This window comes from Grammomys surdaster, unplaced genomic scaffold, assembly GCF_004785775.1.
Source record: "Grammomys surdaster isolate TR1022 unplaced genomic scaffold, NIH_TR_1.0 125742, whole genome shotgun sequence".
NCBI classification, from domain to species: domain Eukaryota; kingdom Metazoa; phylum Chordata; class Mammalia; order Rodentia; family Muridae; genus Grammomys; species Grammomys surdaster.
Genome location: NW_021620574.1, coordinates 566,988 through 591,528, shown reverse-complemented (window position 1 = coordinate 591,528; position 24,541 = coordinate 566,988). Strand labels below are relative to the sequence as shown.

General features: G+C 43.9%; 1 protein-coding gene across 2 annotated transcripts in view; it reads right to left on the bottom strand.

The window, feature by feature from the left end:
• Positions 1 to 273: 273 nt before the first annotated feature.
• Cers5 (ceramide synthase 5) overlaps positions 274 to 24,541 on the bottom strand; it is a 44,571-nt gene continuing 20,303 nt past the window's right edge. The window contains exons 2-10 of one of the 2 annotated variants that reach the window (XM_028788291.1): positions 13,629 to 13,734; positions 11,875 to 12,005; positions 10,603 to 10,660; positions 6,266 to 6,316; positions 5,361 to 5,453; positions 3,869 to 3,997; positions 3,667 to 3,773; positions 2,853 to 3,009; positions 274 to 1,147 (exon numbers count right to left, since the gene is read on the bottom strand). In XM_028788291.1, coding sequence (XP_028644124.1) covers positions 968 to 1,147; positions 2,853 to 3,009; positions 3,667 to 3,773; positions 3,869 to 3,997; positions 5,361 to 5,453; positions 6,266 to 6,316; positions 10,603 to 10,660; positions 11,875 to 12,005; positions 13,629 to 13,734 — 1,012 coding nt within the window. In that variant the 3' untranslated portion in view covers positions 274 to 967. The other variant, XM_028788292.1, reaches the window with a different exon arrangement.

Genomic DNA, 24,541 nt, shown 5'->3' with positions numbered 1-24,541 from the left:
CAACTATATATACATCCATGGAAGTGATTGTGGAGCCAGTGGAGGGTATCAGACAGATCCCCAAAACTGGAGTTCTGGGCAGTTTTGAGCTGCCCTGTGTCGGTGCTAGAGAGCACACCTGGGTCCTCTGAAAGAGCAGCCTGTGCTCTTAACTGCTGAGCATCCCTCCGCCCATGGAGAGCTTCTTAGTTATGATGCATGCCTGCAACCCCAGCCTGAGGAGGCTCAGCCAGCCAGAGTTGTAGCAGGGATAGTTACTAAAGAGACAGACAGTAGAGTTGAAACACTTTAATCACAGAAGAATAAACAATAGTATAAAATCAGTAACAGCACAGCCAGTGGCTGCTGTTCTCCAAATCTCAGCTCATCCTCTCCTACCTGCCCCCTCCTTGTGTACCATTGAATAAGCAGCAGGGAATCAGTAGCTGTCCCTGACACTATCAGGTGGTAGGAAGGAGGACATGTAGCTAGGGGTTACAGTGATCCTGGGTATCCATCCAAAGTGTTCTATCCGGTGAAATATTACTTCCTTCTCCAAAAGAACTTCTTCCAAGTCCTGGAGCTAAATCTGGTGGCACCACTTACTTAGATGGACCAGGAACTTAAGAGTTTCAAGAGCCATGGAACAAGGACACAGATGGTCTGGAGACAGCTTAATTCAAGATGCAGTCAATGCTGGGCTTGAGGTGGGCACAGAAGTGACCAGACAATGACTAGTAATCCAGAATTGTGCCCAACCTAGTCAATGAAACTCATCCACGTGCACAATTCACATGTACAAACACACACAGAAATACACAAACAGAGCCAATAATGTTACTGAAAGGACCAGGGGACATTAAATACAAACGGCAGAGTTTAAGACACAAAAATATTTGTTTCTTTGATTCTCCTCAGTGCCTTGCAGTCCCTCTAGTCACAGGAGTGTAGATGTGGGGAGGCCTCAAAGTGTAGGTTGCCAGTGGCCTTACAAGTCCCTAGTGGCCTTACAAGTCCCGTGCTCTTCAGCCAAGTGGCTGCTTCCCATGTGGCCATTCATGCAGTTGGCACCATTGCTGGAGCTGCTGCCAGAGAGGTTGTTTGTGTGGCTGGTCTCTTCATCTTCCTCTGAGCTGCTCTCTACGTCACTGCGGTCGTCCTTGGACACCTGAGTGGGACAGGACCAAATGCAGTGAACATGCTGCTTTTCATAGACTCACAAGGCAAGCAAATCCTGGAAAGCCCACTCTTGTACACTGCTTCTAGGGTCAGGTGACAGCTGATTTAAATGGTATCTACTACTGGCCACAATTGTGAGTAGATTTTGCCTGCATTCTGTTTTGCTTTCATCTATGCTGTTCTATACCAGAAAAGCTGCTGGGATGCTGGTTTTTGTTTTGTATTTTGAAATGAGAGGTTAGGATTAGGCATTTTCCAATGAGTCACCCTGCATATCAGAATGTTTCAAATTCTCTATGTTGGGCCATAAAAATAAAGAAATAAAACCAGCAACATGTGTGTTAGAATGATGACCCCCCCGCAACATACAGTCACACGTCCTTTAAAGAGCATTAGGAGGGAAGGAACATGGCTCCAGCTGCTGTTATAAAGGAAGGGCATTTGTTTTGGATGTTCTGTGACTCTGCCGTTGACTGTAGCTATGAACTCTCAACTCAGAGAAATGTCTAGGGAATTTCCAGAGGGCATGATACCTCCAGAGTGAGGTGAGGAGAGGCTCAAAGGCAAACCACATTGCAGACTAGACTTAATTTGGGGAAGGAATCTGGTAACCTCAGCTCCAGTCAACAACAGTCACATAGGTTAGGTGAGGGAACACATTCTAAGACAGATGGGACCAGGAAGTACAGTGGAAGAAGAACCATTCAGACAGGTGCTTCTCTCAACACTAGAAGCACAGATGCACTTACATGCAAAGGATGGAACTGTCCAGCTGCCACCAGGCAAAGAAAAGAGGAAGGAGGTGAGAAAAGAGCAGAAGGTACAGAGTCTGGGTCTAATCCCTCCTGGGTAGGTCACCTAGTCAGGAGAGAAATGCAGGGAAGAAGAGAGATGTCCGTCCAGTAGCTACAAGATGCACAGGCACACCACACAACTTCTGCAACCAATTACAGCCATCAAGAACAATGACAAGAGAGATAATAAATACCCAGGGTACATCCGTTGTGCAGCCTGGAACTAACATCTCTAATAGAGTCCGTCCCACTTGGGACTCTGCACAACTGATGGCTTTCTGCCTTGACTCAGTGTGACTGCTTTAGTCTATCTTTAAATGGCCTCTCTCAGGGTTAGAATTAGCTAAACAGAATGCATGAGACCCTGGGCCTAGCTTCCAACACTGTCTTAAAAGAGAAGGTATCTTTGTGACTTTTGTACTGAAACACACAACACTTCAGTGTTCACTGAAGACTCTTGCTTCAGTGAGTGAGGCAGATGTTTAGAGACCAATCCTGTGTATCACAGCAAAGCTGCCTTAGCTTAACTCGGAGACTACCACACATTCCCAGACAGCCCCACCCTCAGGCTTTCCAGTCTGTACCCTCAGCTCTAATCCATAGCTGCCCCACCCTCTCTTTTGTCAAGTATTCCAGGATGGCCTCAAACTTGTTATGTATAATGGATGACCTGAACTTCTGATTTTCCTGCCTCATCTCCCTAGCACAGGGATTATATAGGCACACGTATGCCACCATGCTGGTACTGGTACCAAACTCAGGGTGTCCTGCAGCATCATGGTGCCTGAGCTGCATCCAAAGCCTACTTGTGTAGCTGAGGCTCCCAGGCTGGATAGAAGTCTGCAGAGTAATACCCATGTTCCTACACGGCCCAAAGAAAGAACAATGCTTCGTCCTTACCTTTCCCTGGACGAAGGCTTTAAAAGCAATTCGTACAATTAGGTAGGACCAGATGACATGCAGCGTCTGTAGGATCAGGAGAATGCCATTGAAGAGCCACCAGGAAGTATAGGGCCCAAGAATCTCCCAGCTCTCAAAGAAGGTTGTGTTCAGAATCCTAGAAGAAGGAGTCAAATTGTAGAGTCCAATAAGGCAGACAGAGAAGAGACTGATTCCCAGGACACACATCCTCTGTCCTCCTTCTGCATACTTTCTATCTGTTGCAGTAACGGGGACAATTCTTTCAGAGGGAATTAAAGAGAAAAGAAAGGAGCCCACGGTGTTTTTTACCTTCTGAGACAAGAGGAAGAGATGGAATCTTAGGAAGTGACGGGGTATCTTACTATTAATCATTTCACAAAGTCAGGACAGCAGCAGTCCTGTATCCTAGGAATAATTTCGATTCTCGGGTACAGAGAACAGTGGGTGATTGATTTGCTGAGATTAAGCAAAATTTCCAACAGCGCTGACCTGTAGTCTAGGCCATGCGTGGAGAAGGGACACGCATGTACATGTCTGTGCTGAGGAAGAGGGCACAGAGCAAGATCAAAACAGGAAAAGCTGAAATCTCCGTGAGAGATGCAAAAGAGGGCAAAGGAGGGATATGAGACTGGAGGGATGTCTCACTGGAGACACTGCATACGGCAGCTGAGGTCCTGCAGAGTCCACAGAGGCTCAGTGGTGCTAAAGGCAAAGGCAGGGCACTTGGGTCTCAGTGTTCAACTGGCAGAGGATATCATTAGATACCTACCACATTCACAGCCTTGAGACTCACCACAATGGGAAGATTCCTAGACGAGTAACCATAAAAGCCGCGGCAAAGATCACAAAGAGGGCGTTACAGAGCCGCTCGTGTCTGGCATAATTGGCTAGCTTGGCAGCCTAGACAACAGACAGAAAATGAGTTGGGGAAAAAGTCAGTTCTCACATGTCAAGAAAGGGAGAAAGGAATCATGAACATCAGGATGGGTCCTTACTTCCAGCAAGGAGTCTGAGGAGTCATGCAGACAGAAGATGAGAGCTCCCACTCGCACCATGTTGTTGATGTAGGAGAAAGTGGTGAGCACAACGGCGACCAAATGATGTATAAACATCACCAGGAAGTCCTAGGGAGAGACGGCAGCAAAGGACAGGCTGTGCAAACCATCCAGCGCGCTGCTATCCTGAGGCTCTTAACCTGCGCCTCAGGGCTGAAGAGCACCGTGGTTCCCAGCACCTCTGCAAGCGGCTCTCAACTGTTTGTTAACTCTAGCTCCACGGCACCCTCTTCTTCCCTGAACTCAATGCATGGACACATACACACATACAAATAACAAATTAACCTTAAAACTGCCAGAGAACTGCTTATTAGCTGAGAAATTCACCTGTTTGGTTGTTATTTTGTTTTTCAAGACAGGGTTTCTCTGTATAGCTTTGACTATCCTGGAACTCAGAGATTCACCTGTCTCTGCCTCCTGAGTGCTAGGATTAAAGGTATGTGCCTCTACCCAGCAAGAATTCATCTTATTGCAAACACTTTAGGCTTTCATGTTTAAGTCTTTCTTTCTTGGGTTCGAAGGCCAAGTTAACCCCGAGGAACTCTTCAATAGTTATTAGATGCTTCGGTGTAAAAGTGAAATGTCTACAGGCTCATGCTCTGGGTGCCTTTGCTCAGCTGGTAGCACTATCTTGGGAGGCTGTGGAACTGTAAGGGATGGCAGGGTCCAGTCGGCAGTAGGGGGCTGCCATCCAAAGGCTACACCAGGCTGATGGCTCCTAGGAGCTGTCTCTGCCTCCTGGTGCGGTGATGTCGTTGGCTTCCACTACACCTATTGCCTCAACTGAGAGCTGCTGCCACACCTTCCCTGCACAGCAGAAGGGAACTCTCTGAAACCGTGAGCCAAAACGAAGTTTTCATCTTTAAATTGTTTCTGTCAGATGTAGTTTTATAAAATGTAAGTGGATTTTCCACTGTTACTGTGGAAAATCAACTCACTCTTCTGAATCTTGATTTTTTCTAAAATCAAGACTTTCCCTGAATCAGGTCTTGGTACCAAGTTCTATCTGATTTCCTGAGCTTTGGTATAAAAGAGCACTAGGGCAGAGCAGGACAGACTAGAGCAGAGCAGGACAGACTAGGGCAGAGCAGGACAGACTAGAGCAGAGCAGGACAGACTAGAGCAGAGCAGGACAGACTAGAGCAGAGCAGGACAGACTAGAGCAGAGCAGGACAGACTAGGGCAGAGCAGGACAGACTAGAGCAGAGCAGGACAGACTAGAGCAGAGCAGGACAGACTAGAGCAGAGCAGGACAGAGCAGGCACATCCACTGCTCTGCTGCTGCGCTGGCCACCTTAAACATGCTCCATCATCAGTTACGGCAAGCTAATGACGTGATGTCATACCCACTTTCTGTCACATGAGGGAGAGAGTGTATCATGATGGTAGTGGCAGAGCTGTTAGGAAACAGCTGACGGGTTGATGTCCTTACCTTTCTTTTAACATCTATAAACTGAGAAAACATAAGAGACCAGTAGAACGCCAGCTGTGTGAGGTAATAGTAGTAAAGCTCTCTTGAGAGTGGCTGGAAGAGAAAGAGCAGTTAGAACTCCAGCTAGTCAGGTGCAGCTGTCTCCGTCCCTTTCTTCTCACTGTTTTCCCAAGATACCAAGACTGGAGCACTGAGGCATCACCCTTTTCCCTTTGTACCTCTGTAAACTCCTTTCCACTCTCGTCTTTTAGAGATGAGGTAAGGCTAACACATCCCATACTACAACCTGATCACTGTGACTGGAATTTGAGACAAAGTGGCCTTGGGCCTTCCTTTTTGCCACAACTTTTCACTTCTCTGACACTTCTTTTTCTTTTTTTTTTTTTTTAAAGATTTATTTATTTTATGAATGTGAGTACACAGTTGCTGTGATCAGACACACCAGAAGAGGGCATCAGATCCCATTACAGATGGTTGTGAGCCACCATGTGGTTGCTGGGAATTGAACTCAGGACCTCTGGAAGAGCAGTCAGTGCTCTTAACCACTGAGCCATCTCTCCAGCCCCTGACACTTCTAAAATATAGACTAGAATCAAGATGCCCCGTGAGGCTTCTAATAGCTCCCAATGTAAAATGACTGAATCTGAGTCGGCAAGGACCTATTAGCACCAGAAAACTGCTTTTCCTCCCAGTACAGCGGGGACATACAGAAATGGGACCTGACCAAAAAGCTCACTGGTGTTTCTGCTACAGGCCCTGGCTGAATATAGATGCCTTGAATCTGTGACTCAAAGGACTGACTCATGTCAGAGAACGGTGCTTGCATTACTTGTCCTGGACTGACATGCACTGTCACCCACCTTACCTTACACAAATACAAGGTCTTGAAACGGCTCAGATCCTACCTGATATGGATAGTTGTACCAGCACTGTCGGGTATCCCAGAACCAAGGCATCTGAGAAAAAAAAAAAAACATAATCCAGGTTGGTCTTCAATGCCCAACGTTGCTACGAGATCTACCCTGTATAGTCCTTTTTTCTAAGCTAGGCGTATGAGAAAGAGATACCGCAGCAGTCCCAGCATGTGGGGTACCTAGGCAGCAATTCAAGTTTGAGGCCAGTTTGACCCACAAAGCAGGTTAATGGCCAGTCAGAGTTACCTAGCAAGAGTCTGTCTCAGTAAACCAAACCAAACCAAACCAAACCAAACCAAACCAAACCAAACCAAACCAAACCAAACCAAAAGCAGACCATCACAAGAGAAGAGGCAAAAAAGAAAAGCTCAGGCTTGCTTTGACCTCACTGGAGTCCTCCTGCCTCAGCCTCTCAAGCACTGGATTCTGAGTTGGAGATTAGTCTGGGCTGCACAGTGAGTTCTGGACCAGCTTCGACTACATAGTGAGGCCTTGTGTTACTAAACCAAAGAAGCTGGTCTAGTGCATGCAGAGGCAGAGAGACCGGCACGAGCTCTAGGCCAGCCTGTGACACAGAGGCACTGGGGACCTCAATCAGGCCTTTGTGCTTTCGTGGGACGCACTTTACCAAGTCAGTCATCCTTCTAGCCCCATTTTGAATCACTATTTATCTATTTAGTAGGTTAGTTGATGGGTACACATGTGAGTTTGTGCACATGACTGGGTACCCAGAAGCCAGATGAGAGTGTCAAATTCCCTGGGGCTGTCAAGCTCACAGGCTACAGTGAGTCACTTCAGATCTTCTACAGAGTACACTCTTAACCTATGCATTCTCTCGATCCTAGCCTCAGAAGGGTTAAAAGACATGTTTTTAAACTATGTATGTGTATGTGTTTATGTGCATGAGTGCAGGAACCTATAGCGGCCAGAGGTCTTAGGTCTCTGGAGGTGGAATTACAGCTACGAGCTGCCCAACTGCTGGGAACTGGATTCTAGTCCTTTGCATGAACAGGATTGCATTCTTCTTCATTTTATCATTTATGTCTCTGGGTATTCTGCCTGCATATCTGTCTGTGTACCACATGTGTGCAGTGCCCACAGAGGCTACAAGATGACTGAAGATAGACAGTTATAAGCTATCATGTGGGTGCTGGGAATTGAACTCAGATCCTCTGGATGAGCCAGTGCTCTTAACCATTGGAACGATCTATCACTAGAGTAATCATTCTTAACACTGTGTCGTGTGTATGTGTGTGTGTGTGCGCGTGTGTGTGTCAAGGTCTTACTGTGTCGTCCAGGCTGGTCACAGGCTGAGAGATCTGCCTGCTTTAGTCTTTCGAGTGCTGTGATTAAAGACTTGGGCTACCATGCTCAGCCTGATTGTTTTGTAATCTTATTTATTATTAGTGTGTGCTATGGCACTTACAGGTCAGAGGCCTGCTCTATATAACTTATTCTGTCCTTCCATCACCCCGAGACAGAGTTTTCTCTGTGTAGCCCTGGCTAGCCTCAAACTCCTGCCTCTGCCTCCCAAATGCTGGGATTAAAGGCATGTAATCACCAGGCCCAGCAAATAAATGTAAGTTGTTCACAATACTAAATTCTTTCAGTAGTACCTAAAGGGTCTATAGTGATATCCCCTTAGTATTGGTAATTCATATTCCCCTCATCTGTAGTTTAACAATTTTTTAAAAAAATTTTCTTTTGAGACAGGGTCTCATTATGTAGCCCAGGATGCCCTCACACTCCTGAACTTCATGTGTCAGTGTGTCAGCTGACTGGACATTGGATCATGGGTAAGTGCCACTGCACCTGGTGTGGCATTATCAATTTTAACTGAACCTTTTGGAGGACTGACATTTGCCTAATGAGTATTTCATCATTACTTTGCCCTTTCTCCAACCCACAGTCCCAGGACCATATCCAGGCCCTCACCGAGTGAGCCACATTCCAGTCCATTATTTAATTTACTTTAGACTTACTTTGTTCTTCTTTTTCTACATCTTACGTCTTTATTTTTTTCATATGTGTCTGTACCTGTGTAAGTGTCTGCCACACATATGTGGGCACCCACAGAGGCTAGAAGTTGGTGTTGGATATCCTAGGCTGGAATTACAAGCAGTTGTGAGCCATGTGACACAGGTGCTGGGAACCAGACTCAGTTCTTCTGGAAAAGCAGCCATCGCTCTTAACCACTGAGTATGTCTTTGGTCCCTTGTGCTTTCTTTCTCTCTCTTTTTAATATTCTAGCTTCCCCTTTTCTGTGTTGTTCCTTTTAAAAATTATGTTTATTTTTGCAATTTTTAAAAATTAAAATATACAGGGGCTGGAGAGATAACTCAGTGGTTAAGAACACTGACAGCTCTTTTAGAGGTCCAGGGTTCAATTCCCGCAACCACTCACACAGACATACAAGTAGGCAGAACACCAATACACATAAAATAAAGATAAATTACTTTTAAAAACTTAAAATATACAACTAGGTATGGTAGTACACACCTTTATTTCCACCACTCAGGAGGCAGAGGCAGAAGGATCTCTGTGAATTTGAGGCCAGCCTGGTCTACATAGTGAACTCTAGGACAGGGCTGTGTAGAAAGTCCCTGTCTTGAAAATATCAATCAATCAATCAATCAATCAATCAATCAATCAATCAATCAATCAATGTATTATCATATAATTTCTGTCTCCCTCCAACGCCCTACAGCGTCCCCTGCCTGGTGCCTTTTCGATTCACGGCCTCTTTCTCTTTAACCATTATTGTTACATGTGTGTACATGTGTAAAGCTTACAGACTTTACATTTTCTGTCTTTTCAAATACAAGCATGGGGGATGGGGGCGGAAAGGTGGCTCAGCAGTTAAGAGGACTCCTGTTCTTGTAGGACTCAAGTTCAATTCCTAACACCCATATTAGGTAGCTCACAATGCCTGTACCTTCAGTTCTTGGGGTGGGGGTGTTGGGAGCACTCTGGCTTTCATGGGTACACGCACTCATACCTACATACAGATACACACATCCACATCATTTAAAGAACAAATCTTGATCATGGGCCTGGAGAGATGGCTCAGCGGTTAAGAACACTAGCACACTTCCAGGGGACCCGGGTCCAGTTACAAGTGCCCACATGGCAGGAAACAGCTGCCTGTTAACTCCAGGATCTGACACCTTCACATAGACATGTAAGCAGGCAAAACACCAATGCACACTGCCTGGTGGTGGCACACACCTTTAATCCCAGCACTTGGGAGGCAGATGCCGGCGTATCTCTAGGAGTTGCTCTGGTCTACAGAGCAAGTTCCAAGATAGCCAAGGATACATAAAGAAATCCTTTCTCAAAAAAACAAAAACAAACAAACGTAACATTTTGTATAGTTACTTAGTCAATAAGAACATGGCACCTCTGGCTGTGACTATGTAGTTGTCTGTTCCTTTCTTTAGGTCTATCAAATTTCCATCTACCTTTGAAGACTCAATTATAGCAGTTAAAGGAAAACATGTACAAGGGTAAAAGAAGTAATCAAAAATTCCAAGCAAGGCATGGTAGTGTCTTGTCTACAATCCCAGCACTTGAGAAGCTAAGGCAGGAAGATTGCCATGAGTTCAGGGAAAGCCTGGGGTTCATAATGAAAGTCTGTCTTAGAAACAAGATTTGGGGAGATGAGGAGAAAAGAGCTCAATGGACAAAGTGCTTTCTTTCCATCAGAACACAAGGACCTGAGTCGGGCGCCCAGCTACCACACAGCTCACCAGAGGCTTTACAACCCCAGTGCTTCCGGGAAGACAGGCGCGCTATGGGCTTACTGAGAGAACCTGTCTCAAAAAAAAGGTGAGGCATGCGTGGTAGCCCACGCTTGTGATCCCAGTGCTTTGGCAGGAGAAGCATGTGAATCACTCAGATCCAGGCCAGCCAGGGCTACACAGACCACATCTCAGAGGTCAGCAACCTCATTTCCTCTCTTCAAAACAGTAATTTCCTCAGTGCTTGTAAGTCATTATGTACTATTCTGACTTGATTACTAAGAGTATTTAGAGGAAACAGGATGGTCCTGAACTTAGTGAAGTGAAAGCCAAGGTAGAAGATGACTATTACTATATAAACTGCACTGGGCATGACAGTAGAAGACTTAAGGAAAATACTGACCTCTGCTGGAGAGGCACCGGCACACACCTGTAATCCCGTGCACAGAGGCTGAGGCAGAAGGCTCAGAGCAGCCTTACCTCAAAAAGAGATGTAAACAGCTGAAGGCGTCTAATGTTTGCTTCTAGAATTCAGGCATCTTGACATGACTAAAACCCAGTGAGAGGACAGAGAGAATTCAGACTCACCGACCAGAGAAATCTGATTCCGTAGCAGAAGATACATAAATAAAAAGTGAATCTCCACCTGGGTGAGCAAAGAATAGAGGTTACATAAACGTCCACTCCAAAGGGGGCAAAATTCAAGCTCGGGAAAATCAAGATAGTATATTGGGACAGAACTGATCTCTAAAGAGCCAGCACCAGCTGAGAACCTCTGTTCAAAATAGAGTCCCACAGAATACACTTTCTATTAGGCCCTTCACAGTACTCAATTTTTAAATTGCATGACAGTGACTAATTGCCATTTTTAGAGAATTAAAAACTTTGATTTCAAGTACAACATTCCTCAGCAAAGGAAAACTTCCCACAAAAATGTAACTATAGAGCAAGCTGGTACTACTTCTGTCAGGGTGGGCAGGGTATACATACCTACCTATATAAATGTATGGGATGGAATTCACTCCCAGGCTTTTTAAAAAACAGATATACTGTATCATTAACTTTTAAAGCACAGGTGTTCAAGTATACATGTATGTGTGTGTGTGTGTGTCTGAGGGCAGGTGCCCAAGGAGACCAGAGGCTTCAGATCTCCTGGACTTGGAGTGACAGAGGGTTGCTACAAGTCCCCTGATGTGGGTGCTGGGAAATAAGGTTTCTTTTTCTCTTAGAATATTAAGTGCACTTAATTACCGAGCCAACTCTCCAGGCCACTTTTTTTTTTTTTTTGGTTTTTCGAGACAGGGTTTCTCTTTATAGTCCTGGCTGTCCTGGAACTCTCTCTGTAGACCAGGCTGGCCTCGAACTCAGAAATCTGCCTGCCTCTGCCTCCCAAGTGCTGGGATTAAAGGCGAGCGCCACCACCGCCCGGCTCCAGGACACTTTAAAAAAAAAAAGTAAGTAGACAGGGTCTCACTATGTAACCACGGCTGGCCTTTAACTGCAGTTCCACATGCCAGTCTCCAAAAGCTGGAGATTGAAAGTTATGTGTCACCACACCTTGCTCAATCTATTTGCAAAGAAGGAACAGAATGGAATCATCTTGCCTTAGCAGCAAGTAGGAACCGGGGAACAAATGCGAGCAGGTTTCCAGTTCCATCCTTTCCTGCTGCTGCCACTGGCTCACTTAGGAGACCCCTGGTGTTGAGAAGCACCAGGAAGTAAGCTCCACTTCCATTGCCTCTCGGCTTTCAAAACCTTGAGCATTGGAGTCAGACATTATTATATCAACAGTAAAATGATTTCCCAAGAGAGAACACCTGTATCCCACCCTTCTCAGTCTCTGCTCCCGCTGACACATACATGCTTTCACAGAATTTAGTGAGCGTTGGAGGCTTGTCCTGATTCCTCCGATGGCGAAACCAGCATTGGATTTTTCGAACATCCCAGTCCAGTTGCTTTGATAGGCCCTTCAGCCTTTTCTCATCAGGATACTGCGCATGTATGACCAGAGTTAGAACATGCCTTCTCCACCCTTCCCCAGTGAAATCCCTCTTACTAGCTGAGTGGCAAAGGATGACAACCACGGTGGCTCAAGTGCTACTACATAGCTTTTCCATGTTTTATCTCCAAATCATTTTAATAAAGCCATTTAATTCTAGTTAACTTAAATAAAACATCACACAGTCAGTTTAAAGTCAAGCTCTGTACGCCTTTGGGACTCCCATACAGTTAGAATGGAATGGCAGTTCTAAAGCAACCAAGCTTTACTCAGCATTTTACACTTTCACTATCAATTACATTTTCATTTAACACACAGACAAACCAGAAAACAAAACTCGAGCAGACTGCAGAGCTGGCTCACTGGTTAAGACAGTTGTTGCTCTTGCAGAGGGACCAAGTTCAACTTCCAACACCATACATGGCACTTCACAACCATCTGTAACTTGGGTTCCAGATCTGAATGTCCTCTTCTGTCCCCCCGCAGCGCCAGGCATGCATAAGGGGTACATTACACACACACAGGCAAAACACTCAAATATATGTTAAAACAAAAACAAAGCAAAGCCCCAAAAATGCAAAGGCCATTAGAGCCACACTCATGTTGATTCAAAGCTGGAGCAAGAAAAAGTGAAAAAAAGTCATGATGTGTTAGGGAAGAGGAATGGAGGGAGATGCTGAAGAGGAGTAAACTTTAAAGGTGTTACACTTTAGAGATTCTGGCTGAAAGGTATCCCAAGAGGCTAAGCTTCTCTACAGACAGACAGACAGACAGACAGACAGAAGAGACCACCTAGGTGTGAAGAGTTACCCCTTCCTATCCTTACTGTTTTAGCTAGGGTTTTATTGCTATGAAGAGACCCTATGACCAAGGTGACTCTTATAAAAGGCAACATTTAACTGGGGCTGGCTTACAGTTGCAGAGGTTCAGTCCATTATCATCATGGTGGGAAGCAGGGCAGCATCCAGGCAGGCATGGTGTTGGAGGTAGCCAGATATATATTGCCTCAAACCCCACCTATACAGTGACATGCCTCTTTTAACAAGGCCACATGCCACATGTCCTCCAATAAGGCCACACCTCCTACATTAACCAAGCATTCACACACATGAATCTGGGGGGGGGGCATACCTAGTCAAACCACCACACTTACTTTTTTTTTGGTTTGGTTTTTCGAGACAGGGTTTCTCTGTGTAGCCCTGGCTGTCCTGGAACTCACTCTGTAAACCAGGCTAGCCTCGAACTCTTGAACTCAGAAATCCACCTGCCTCTGCCTCCCAAGTGCTGGGATTAAAGGTGTGCGCCACCACTGCCCAGCTTTTTTTTTTTTTTTTAATTTAAAGCATCTTTTTTTTTTTTTTAAAGATTTACTTTTATTGTATGTGTATGTATACTGTAGCTGTCTTCAGACACACCAGAAGAGGGCGCCAGATCTGATTACAGATGGTTTTGAGCCACCATTTGGTTGCTGGGAATTGAACTCAGGACCTCTGGAAGAACAGCCAGTGCTCTTAACCACTGAGCCATCTCTCCAGTCCCACACTTACCTTTCTTACATATGCTATCTCCTCACCTATGGAGCGACCTTCCTGTGGCCTTCATCTTATTTACTTACCTTAGTAACAGATATGAACACCTTCTCAAGGATGTCATTGGACTCGACCTGATAGAGAACATTATCTTCAATGCCAACACGGAGTGCACAGGGTTTGGCAATAAATCTGTAACAGAGAAAATCCAAGGTCCAATGCTAAATATAGTTTGCTAAGGTTGATGAAGGGGTCCTGATTAGTATATTAATGGGAAGAAAAATGGAAACACAAAACTAGGAACCAGAAATCTGTTATTTGGTTTCATATTCTGCCACTGACTCACTTGAAAAGACCTATTTGAGAAGGTTAGATTTGGCTGGGCAGTGGTGGTGCACTCGAGAGGCAGAGGCAGGAGGATTTCTGTGAGTCTGAGGACAGCCTGGTTGACAATGATTTCTTGGATAGCTATGGCTACAAAAAGACACCCTGTCTCAAAAAAAGCAAAAATAAATCAAAGCAATACAAAGATGGATTAGGCCTGGTGTGGTGGGGCAAGCCTTTAATTTCAGCACAGGAGAGGGTGGCTGGATCTCTGTAAGTTTTAGGCCAGCCATGGCTACATAATAAGACAGCGTTTCCCAGACACAAGTAACAACGAAGACAATGCATGTGAAATACTGTCACAAGTGAAGTGTTAATAATATCATTTTCCTCACATCAGAAGACCAAGCCAGCTGTGGTAGCACATACGGTCCCATGCTTGGGGGGCTGAGGCAGAGAACTGAACATTCGAGGCCAGCCTCTAGTACAGAGACTCCCATCTCAATTTGGTTCCTGGGGAGTAAGGGTGGTTTATTTTATTTTTTTTTAAATTAAAGGTGTGTGTGTTTGCCTGCATGATAGTGTACCATGTGCATGCAGTGCCTTAAAAGGCCAGAGATGGATTAGAACCCTTGGACCAGTAGTTACAGATAGTTCTGAGTTTCATATAGGTGCTGGGAATCAAATCTGGGTCTTTGGGAAGGGCAGCATGCGTTCTCTCATTCTCTCTCTCTCTCTCTCTCTCTCTCTCTCTCTCTCTCTCTTTCTCTCAAGATTTATTTATTTTATTTATATGAGTACACTGTTGTTCTCTTTAGACACACCAGAAAAGGGCATCAAACATCATTAAGGATGGTTGTGGGCCACCATGTGGTTGCTGGGAATTGAACTCCGGACCTCTGGAAGAGTAGTCAGTGCTCTTACTTCTGAGCCATCTCTCCAGCCCAGCAGCTAACCCTCTTACCATGGAGCCAGCTCCTCAGTCCCCAGGTCATTTAGTTTTATTGCTGGGGATTGAATCATCCTCAAATGTTTTTTCATGCAACATCCAGAGCCAGATGTTCTCTTTCTTTTTAGACTTACTTATGTAATTTTATGTGTCTAAATGTTTTGCCTGCATGCATGTATGTGTACCATGTGTGTTGAAGAGACAGAATGGAGACTGTACTGTTTCTCCTCTTCTTTTTGGTCTACGTGTGCTGCATGTGCATATGTGTGCACGTGTGCCAGGGCACACTTGGAGATTAGAAACAACCTTATTTGAGACAGAGTCCCTTTGTTGTTTGCTGCTCTGTGTGCACACAGCAGGCCTGTGAGCTACTCCATCTCACTGCAGGAACAAGTGGGATTGCAGAAGTGCTTGCCCTACCCAGCTTTATGTGGACTCTAGAGGGTCAACAAAGGCCCTCAAGACAAGACCTTTACCTACCGAGCTGTCTCCCTGGCTCAGAACTAAGTCCCCAGTACAGCATTTATTTTCTCTGAAGACCAAGAATAAGTAACTTTATTATTTTCTTCTATAAAGAAGCAGTTATATCTTCTATGAAAACTTTAGACAAACACTTAAGAGTACAGACTCAGTTGTACCTATAACCTGCTTCCTCTACATAAGTGGTGAATACTCATTTCCAAGCTAGTGCTGCTATATTACTGTTTGCTAATATTTCACCTCCAACTTACATTCAAAGTCCTAAGAAACACAAATACTAAACAATATTTTTATTTAATAAGGTTCTGTGAACCAGTAAGCAGCACTCCTCCATGGCCTCTGCATCACTTAGTTCCTGCCTTCCCTTCCCTTAGTGCTGGGCTGTGAAGTGTAAGCGTAAGCTGAAATAAATCCTTTCCTCCCCGAGTTGCTATTGGCTCTAGTGTTTTATCACAGCAACAGACACTCTAACAATGATATTCACTGACTACCAGGTAACTAACTCGTCTAGAGAAATCTGTTCTTGCTCTGCTGGATCTCAGTTTGGATTTGGGGTTGAAAAGCATTCAAAAGGGTAATCAAGACAGTTATTTTGTTGTTTTTGAAGCCATACCATATCAGAGACTAAAAGGTTCCCTGTCATATCCTCTTAGTCACATAGTGTATGAAAATCCAAAAGCAGGAAACAGCCTTTGTGGTCCCTAATATTAGCCTCTTACCCAAGTCCCTTCCTCAACCCAGAGGCTCTTAAAGGTGAGTAGGAGTTAGAATCTGGAGTTAGACAGATATTGCCAACAGAGACTGTAAGGAAGTCAAATGCCTACAGAGCCAGGGAACATCAATCGATGGCTATTTTATTATTTATTTTAAAATATTTGTTATTTTTAATTATGTGCCCACAGAAACCAGATGCATCCGATTCCCCTGGAACAGGAGTTACAAGAGGTCGTAAGTTGTCCAGCACAGATGCTAGGAACCCAGTCAGCTCCTCTGGAAGAACACCAGTAAGTGCTCAGCCATCTCTCTATCTGAACAAAGAGTTTATGGTGGTTGTTTTTGAGGCAGGGTCTCCCTATGTGTCCCTGGCTGTCATGAAATTATGTACACCAGACTGACCTCAAAACCACAGAGAACCATCTGCTTTTGTCTCTGAGTGCTGGAATTAAAGTCCTTTACCCACAAAACCAGCTCAAAATGTTCTAAAAAATTTTTAATGTACATGTTCGTGTGTGTGTGTGTGTAAGATATACTCCTGTGCTATGGCACGTTTGAGGGAGGATCAGATGACAACTTTTGGGGATGAGGATTCATGCCCATCATCATCGTGTAGGTCCTAGGGGTTGAACTGAGGACGGTGAGCTGGGCAGCAAGTGCCCTTTCCCTCCAAGTCACTTCACAGGATTATTTTAAAGATGAAATGACAAGATGTATAGCTCGTCTGGTATGTGACAGTAAACATTCATTCACAGTAGCCTTTAATGAACTCAGGATAGATATAGTTCTATTGGTAAAATAGTTTAAGGATAACACCCTGGGCTTGATCCTCAGTACTGTCTATATTCCCAGCACATGGGAGGGGCAGGCAGAAGACTCGGGGGTTTGAGGCTCATCCCTAGCTATACGGGAGGACTGAGAGCAGTCTGGGCTTAGATGAGACTCTGCTGTGAGTGGTAGCACATGCCTGTAATCCCACGAGACCCTGTGCTCCAGGCATAACTACTGTCATTTTCACTAGAAACACACTGTCTCAGTCTGGGTTTTCACTAACACACTCAGCATTGCCAAGTCAGAAGTCTGTACTTTATTCACAGGTAAAGCTAAGATTCTTATCACTATTGTTATCTGACCTTGAGATGGACTCAGTCTCCTAGAGCTAGCACAGTTCATTTCTTACCCTCATTAGTTCAGAATTCAGTGACAAACCATGAGGCCAACCTAGTCTATATAACAAGTTCCAAAGCCAACCAGCCAACCAGGGCTATATAGTAAGACCCTGTTTTGGTTTTTTTTTTTTTTTTTTTTTGGGAGGGGGGCCAGAGAAAGAGACAGAGACAGAGACAGAGAGAAACTTGTGGCTGGGGAGAAAGTACATTCATAGTAAAGTGTTTGCCTTGCATGTGTGAAGATCCTCTGATTTATATTAAAGAAAAACAAACGAGGCTAGCCTGGTCTACAGAGTGAGTTCCAGGACAGCCAGGGATACACAGAGAAACCCTCTCTCGAAAAACCAAAAAAAAAAAAAAAAAAAAAAAAAAAGAAAAAAGAAAAGAAAAACAAAACCAAAACAAAACCAACAATAGGCGTGGGTAGTGGTGTACACCTGTAATCCCAGCACTGGGGAGGCAGAGACTGTCAGGTCTCTAGGGTTTTCTAGCCAGCCAGGCGAGCTTACTGGTCAGTTTCCAAGTCAGTGAGATCCTGTATGAAAAATAAGAGCTGTTTGCCCTTCCAGAGGATCCAACTTCATTTCCTAAACATCGTATTGAGTGGCTTATAGACATCTGGGACTCCCGTTCCAGGTGATCTGACACTCTTTTTGGTCTCCATGGGTACCTTTACACACAGTACACTTACATATACTTTTTATTTGTCTTTCCAGACATGGTTTCTCTGTTTTGCCCAGGCTGTACCCAAACTTACTCTGTAGACCAGGCTGTCCCCAAACTCACAGAGATCCACCTGCCCCTGGGTCCTGAGTGCTGAGATTAAAGGCATGCACCACCACAGCCTGATCACAACAAAAACTTTTAAAAAAGTGACTTTACTTTATTAGTGTGTGGAAGTTTTCTCCATTGACCATGTGAGTTCCAGAGAACAAACTGGGACAGACAGTTGGACTTGGAGGCAAGTCCCTTTATCCAATGAGCTATCTTACTGACCAAGAATTTGTACCCTTCAGAAGGTCTGTAAAGCCAAAACTGTCTTCATAGTACTTCCATGACTTTGTAACAATTCTTTTCTCCCATAAGTATACAATGAAACTCCACAGCTACATGGCATATCAGTACTGTGATAAGATGAACACAGAGCTGATGAGAACAGAACTGGCAGACAGCGAGCAGACATACAAAGCTATCAGATTACTCTTCTCTCTTTTTAGTTTGGAAAAATTATTTTTACAAGATGTTAAATTACCATGTAGCAAGCTCATTATTATTTTAAATATTAAATGTATGTTTCATTTAAAAATTTTTAATTTCTGTAGCAGTATACATTAATAGACTTTATTCACGTAAATAAAATCTCATTTGAGATCCTTAATGATTGTTTTCTGTTGTTGAGACGGGGTCTTGCTATATATATCACGCTGGTTTGGATCAATTTGCTCCCACGTGTTGAAATAACTTGTTAGGTCAATGAGTAGTCTATGAAAGCTACTTCTGTGTGGCTATCAGAGACGGCCTCAGGGGACAGTTCACCTGGTTTAAGACAGAGTTTCTTTTGTTCACTGTTGTATAAGTCAGGGTAGATGGCCTACCAGCTTCCTGTGATTCTCTGGTCTCCACCTCCCATCTCCCCTACCATGTGACCCAGGGATACTGGGTCCAGCTTTTATTTAGAGTCTGAGGATCTGAAGTCAGGTTCTTAGGTTGTGTAGCAAGGACTTTACCTGCTGAGCTATCTTCTTAACCTGAAAAGTACTTAGGGGTGGGGTGGGGTTAGTGAGGTGGCTGAGTCAGGATCTTGCTGTGTAGCCCTTGCTGGCACAGAATTCACAGCAATCCTATTGTTGGTCTCTTGAGTACTAGGATTATAGCTGTGAGCCACTGTGAGACCGACTGTCCAGGGTTATGGAAGAAGTGTAGAGGAAGCATCAACCCCAGATACCTTAAACGTGAGGACAGCGGGAACTGGCTACCTCCCCACTCCCAACCTGGCACCGTAAAACTGGCTTCCCGACCATCAACCCTAGGTAAGAATTTATTATTCTCATAGTTATCAGGCTTCACTCCTTGTCTGATCTTATAAGGTCGTCCAGTGTTGTTCTCCCCCCACACACACACACTCTACAGCCCCTGAGTATATAGATGAAGCATCTTCCAACACCCCTGCCATGGCCAGTGATATTTGGCAACCATGTGAACCTTGCTCCAGAGACCCTGGCCACCTCCCTAGGGGCATAAAAACCCTTCTCTTCCCATCCCGATAAACGAGCCAGTTCTCTAAAGTTATTCCGAGTATGTGTATTGCCTGTATACTCAAAGTCTGACTGAGATCCTCTACTGCACCCACTCAAGACCAGCTAATCTTTCCTTCCTGCAGTCCAGCTTGGTGTGCAATGAGCCTGACTACCACAAGGGAGATGTGGACATGGGGCAGCAGCCACCATGCGTGGCCTGAAAGCTATTCTTCTCATTGACTATTTCAAGATGTAAGTCTAGTGGTCAGCCTAAAGGTGACATGTATGGTGGGGGTGATTGCAGTCGGCCTTTTCTCTATTAACACCTGAGCAGGTTAGTCAGTATAACCACCTACTACTTTTGATTCTCAACACTACCACTTCTATTGTGTTTGTGATTGGTTTCACCATCTGTGCTGGATGTGAGCTATTTAGGAACATTTAAAGTCCAGACTGTGCTTCTTAATTGATGTTTTGTGGCAAGCAATATAAATAGGCTAGTTATGCTGAGACACCTATCTTGGCTCTCTAGGATGGTCTATGGGGCTGGGAAACTTTAGGATCACTAGGTTAATTATGCTGTCTCAAACAAACAGACAATAAGATAAGCATTTGTGAGTGACAGATTAGCTGATATGTGCTGAATGAGAGGGGCTTGGGTATAGTATATGAGGCAAGAGAAGAAAGATATATATGAACATGAGTGAAAGAATTCGAGAGTTAAATCCGCAGAGTCTGGTCTTATTAAATTGCCCAGGTTGGCTTTGATCTCATTCTATAGTTCAGTGGGTCTTGAACTTGTGACCATCCTGCCTCAGTCTCTGTGGTGGTTTGAATAAAAATGCCCCTCATAGGCCTGTAGGGAGTGGCACTATTAGGAGGTGTGGCCTTGTTGAGTAGGTGTGGGGGATAGGCTTTGAGGTGTCAACCTCAAGCCAGGCCTAGTGGCTCAGTCTTCCTTCCTGCTGCCTGCTGATTCAGATGTAGAACTCTCAGCTCCTTCTCCAGCATTATGACTGGAAGTGAAGTGGAAGCCAGTAGGAACTATATCACCAAGTTCTGAGACAGCTTGATCTAAGCAATGAGGCCCTGTCTCAGGTGAATGGATTAATAAATGAATAAATACACTCCTTCATAAAAAAATCCCTATTAGACAGTGAAATTCCACCTTTAAAGACAAAGTACTTCCTGGGTCAACTTTGTGCATTTTGAAGTGCAGGAGGTCACTGACTACTGAGGAATCAGAAATGACATTAAACAAAACGTTATTCTGTGTGTATGTGTGCTTGGCCTGCATGTGTGTATGCCTAGTGCTTGAGGAAGTGACAAGTGTGTCAAGTCCCTGGAAATGCAGTTAAGGATGGACAGCTGTGAGTCACCACGTGAATGCTGGGAACTGAACCTCCCCAAGAACAACAAGTGCTCTTAACTGATGAGCAGCTCTCCAGCCCCAAGTTGACCAGTTTTAATCTACGATCAGAGATTTCCCTAAAAGGAACCAACCACAACCATCTGATTTAATGGGAGACATTCAGTGCCTGTGATGAAGACTTCTAAGACAGATGACACCCACAAGCTAAAATCCACAAGAAATATCCTTTTTAATTCCTCCACCCCCGCCCCGTGTTTGTTTATTTTGGGCACAGACTCTCTCTATAGCCTAGGCTAGCCTCAAATTTGTGATCTTGCTTTAGCTTATAAGTGCTGGGATTACAGGCTAGTGTCATCACACTCAATTGGAAATCCTGGGTTTACAAGAGACAACACAGAATGTGATTATTCTCTCTGCCCTCTTCGGCTGTGCAGCTTTCTATGTGCATATGACTACTTGACAAACTTGTTTGTTTACAGATCATTAACTACTGAGCAGATTTAGACAGAAAGTTGCTGGGAGCCAAGCCCAGGAAGTCACCTGCTGTTCTGGGAAACCTGGTCAATACAAGGTTAAGAAAGGACTTTCGAGAGCCGGGCGGTGGTGGGCGGTGGTGGCGCACGCCTTTAATCCTAGCACTTGGGAGGCAGAAGCAGGCGGATTTCTGAGTTCGAGGCTAGCCTGGTCTACAGGGTGAGTTCCAGGACAGCCAGGACTATACAGAGAAACCCTGTCTCGAAAAACCAAAAAAAAAAAAAAAAAAAAAAAAAGAAAGGACTTTCGAAGGTCTCAGGTTCCACAAACTTAAAGGGCGATAAGGATATGACAATGGGATGGTCTTAGACAATAAGGATACAGTGGGATAGCCCTAAGCAATGACCTTCATCTAAACTTCCCACTTTGCTGTGTCTTTATAACCTGCCCCCGAAATTAAAGTTTCAGAGCTTGATCAGAACCTCAGACTTCCTCTACGTCTTTGTGTCTCTTGTCCCTTCATTCTTTTGTCACCTTCCCTAGGGTCTTGTTGAATCCCCACAGACCGGGGCAGTTGTCGCCTGACAGTGGCCTTTGGGTCGGGGTCCAATCAAACGTTGCTCCCACATGAACGTCCGTCAGGCATAGGCTCTATGCTTCACAGTAAAGGCAAGTGAAGAAAAAAGATCTGCGATATCCAGAGTCACCCAGCTGTGAAATTGATCCGGTTAAGGTAAGATAGAGCAATGAAATTATGAGACACGGATTAAGCAAACATGGTTTGTTCTTAAAGGGTCTCAAGGAGTCCCTCAAGATATGAGGAATCAGGGTTAAGATAAAAGGATCTTTAAAAAATTTCATTGGTGATGTTTCCCCAAGAGGAGACTAGGAGATAAAAAGTTAAGCCTTGAAGATGAGGGAGAGAAAGGGCTAAAGCAGTTGTTAGCTCTTCAGCCATGTTAGCAAAAGAAAAGAAAAAGGCTATTTTAGAGCCTTCCTGGGAGCAGGAGAAAATCAAGATACGTCTTGCATTTTCTCCGGCTCCTACCGGAGAGATCCTTAGTTCTGCTTTTTCTGTCTACTATCTGTCCTTGGAGCTCCAATCTGTCCAATGTGTGTCAATTGTCTGTTTTTGTTTCGTTGTTTGAATGATTGTTGTTCTATGTTTCATATTCAGGAAAAAAAATGGTTAAACAAGGTATTTTTCTCTTGAAATTACAGCTAGAAAAAATAAGAAAATTTTGTTTGGATAAAATATATAAGATGTGCATATACTTCATTTTTGTTTCTGACTGGTTTAAAAAGTATAAAAATATTCTGCCTGTCTTGGTTATAGATTATTGGCCTATAAGTTATTGGGTATGATAAAAAATTTGCAACTTTGGTAACAGAAAGTTAGCTTAAAACTGTTAACTCAGGATTGGAGTCATTCAGAAACCAGATGTATAAGGATAGGACTCTCTTTAATGAGATATTAAAAGCTGCACTATCACACTGGCAGCTAAACTTTGTAAGATGAAAGTAATGCACTTGGTGTTGACTTTAGAGAAAATGGATTGGTTGTATTGTTAAAAATTGGTTTTGTTTCCCAAAATTATGGTTACACTCTAATATTGCAAAAGAAACTTAAAAATATAGTTAAACTGCCAATGTTCCAATTGGCTGCAGTTGGCAGTTCAATCATGAGCTCTCATTTTTGAGTTATCCATGTTTATGATTGAGAAGAGGATAGAGCAGGTGGAGATGATTGCAAGAGTAATAAAAGAGTTAAGAACAGCTGTGGCACAGTACAGCCCTGCTGCCACTTTTACAGCTTTATTAGATACAGTGGTAGAGGTAAATTTAGCCCCCCAAGACTGGAAAGCAGATCTCAGTGGGAGTTTTATCTGGGATCAAACAAGACCCTGATGAACCATTCCAGGAATTTATAGATAGGCTGCTAAAAGGGCTGGTAGAATTTTTAGAGACCCTCAGGCAGGAGTCCTTTTGTCTAGAATTGGCTTATGAGAATGCTAACTATGGTTTAAGCCATGCTTTCACAGAGCTGAGGTGATAAGGAATGCTCTATGTATGGGGACATAGTTCATTTTAGGAAAGACTGTCCACAAAATAGAGACATAGACAGACAGACAGCAGTATCATTCCCCTGGAATCTGTTCTCAGTACAGGAAGGATAATCGTTGGGCCAGTTCTCAGGAAATAGGCCCAAATTAAGAACTTTCACATTTGAGTTAAGACAAAGCTCAGAGTGGGCTCATCAGAAGCTTGTGTGACATTCCTTTTGTCATGGTCACCCTGACTAGCCCCCAGAAAGGTGTTTTCCAGAATTAGTTTATTGCCTTGCTTCTTCCTTGGGGAGGAAAGGTCAGCCTGAGACCCAAAGACATTCACAACAGACAGCTTATAGGCCAAGAGTTATAGATTAATGATGCTGGAGAAATTAAAATTATGTCTGCTTCCCTCCATGGCATTATAGCTGTGCCTGTTAATAAAAGAATTGCTCAAAGAGTAAGAGAGGACAAGATTGGCTTTCTACTTGGCCTTTATCTGATACTCTCACTCAGCTGCAAGGAATTGGTTATTCCATTAATCCCAAACTTCAAACTTAAGATTTATGAAACTAATGGGGCATTACAGCCTGACTTGCCTACTCCAGCTGCCATCGCATGAGATGCATATAGAATTATTATAGATTTAGAAGAGTGTTTTTACATCCTGGTGAAGGTGAGAGGTTTGCATTCAATTAGTATGCTTGTAATTTTTGAGAGCCCATGTAGCGATATCAATAGAAAGTTTTGCCTCAAGGAATGGCTAATAGCCTTACATTATGTACAAAATACACTGTTGCTTTAATACAAGAAGTTAAGAGTTTGAATGTTTCAGTGCATATTATTCATTGTATGGTATTTTATTAGTTGATCTCTCTGAAGGAGTTTTAATGCAAGCCTTCGTGCTCATACAACGAGCTTTAAATTTTTGGGGAATGCTTGCTGCTCCAGAAAATATTCAAAGGCAGAAAATATTTACAGACAGCTCACCTAATGGGAAGACAGTATATATAATTGATCACATGTTCATTTTCTTAAGTTTCCCCCTGCTTCAACACAAATAATTAAATGACATGCTGTAGCCACTGTTTGAAATACTGAAAAATCAGGCTTTCAATTTGTATACTCATAGCCAGTATATAGCTCATGGTTTATAACTGCTTGAAATTGTTCCTTTTTTAGATATTGCTAATTCTCAAATTTTACAAACACAGCTTAATTTAAGAAATATG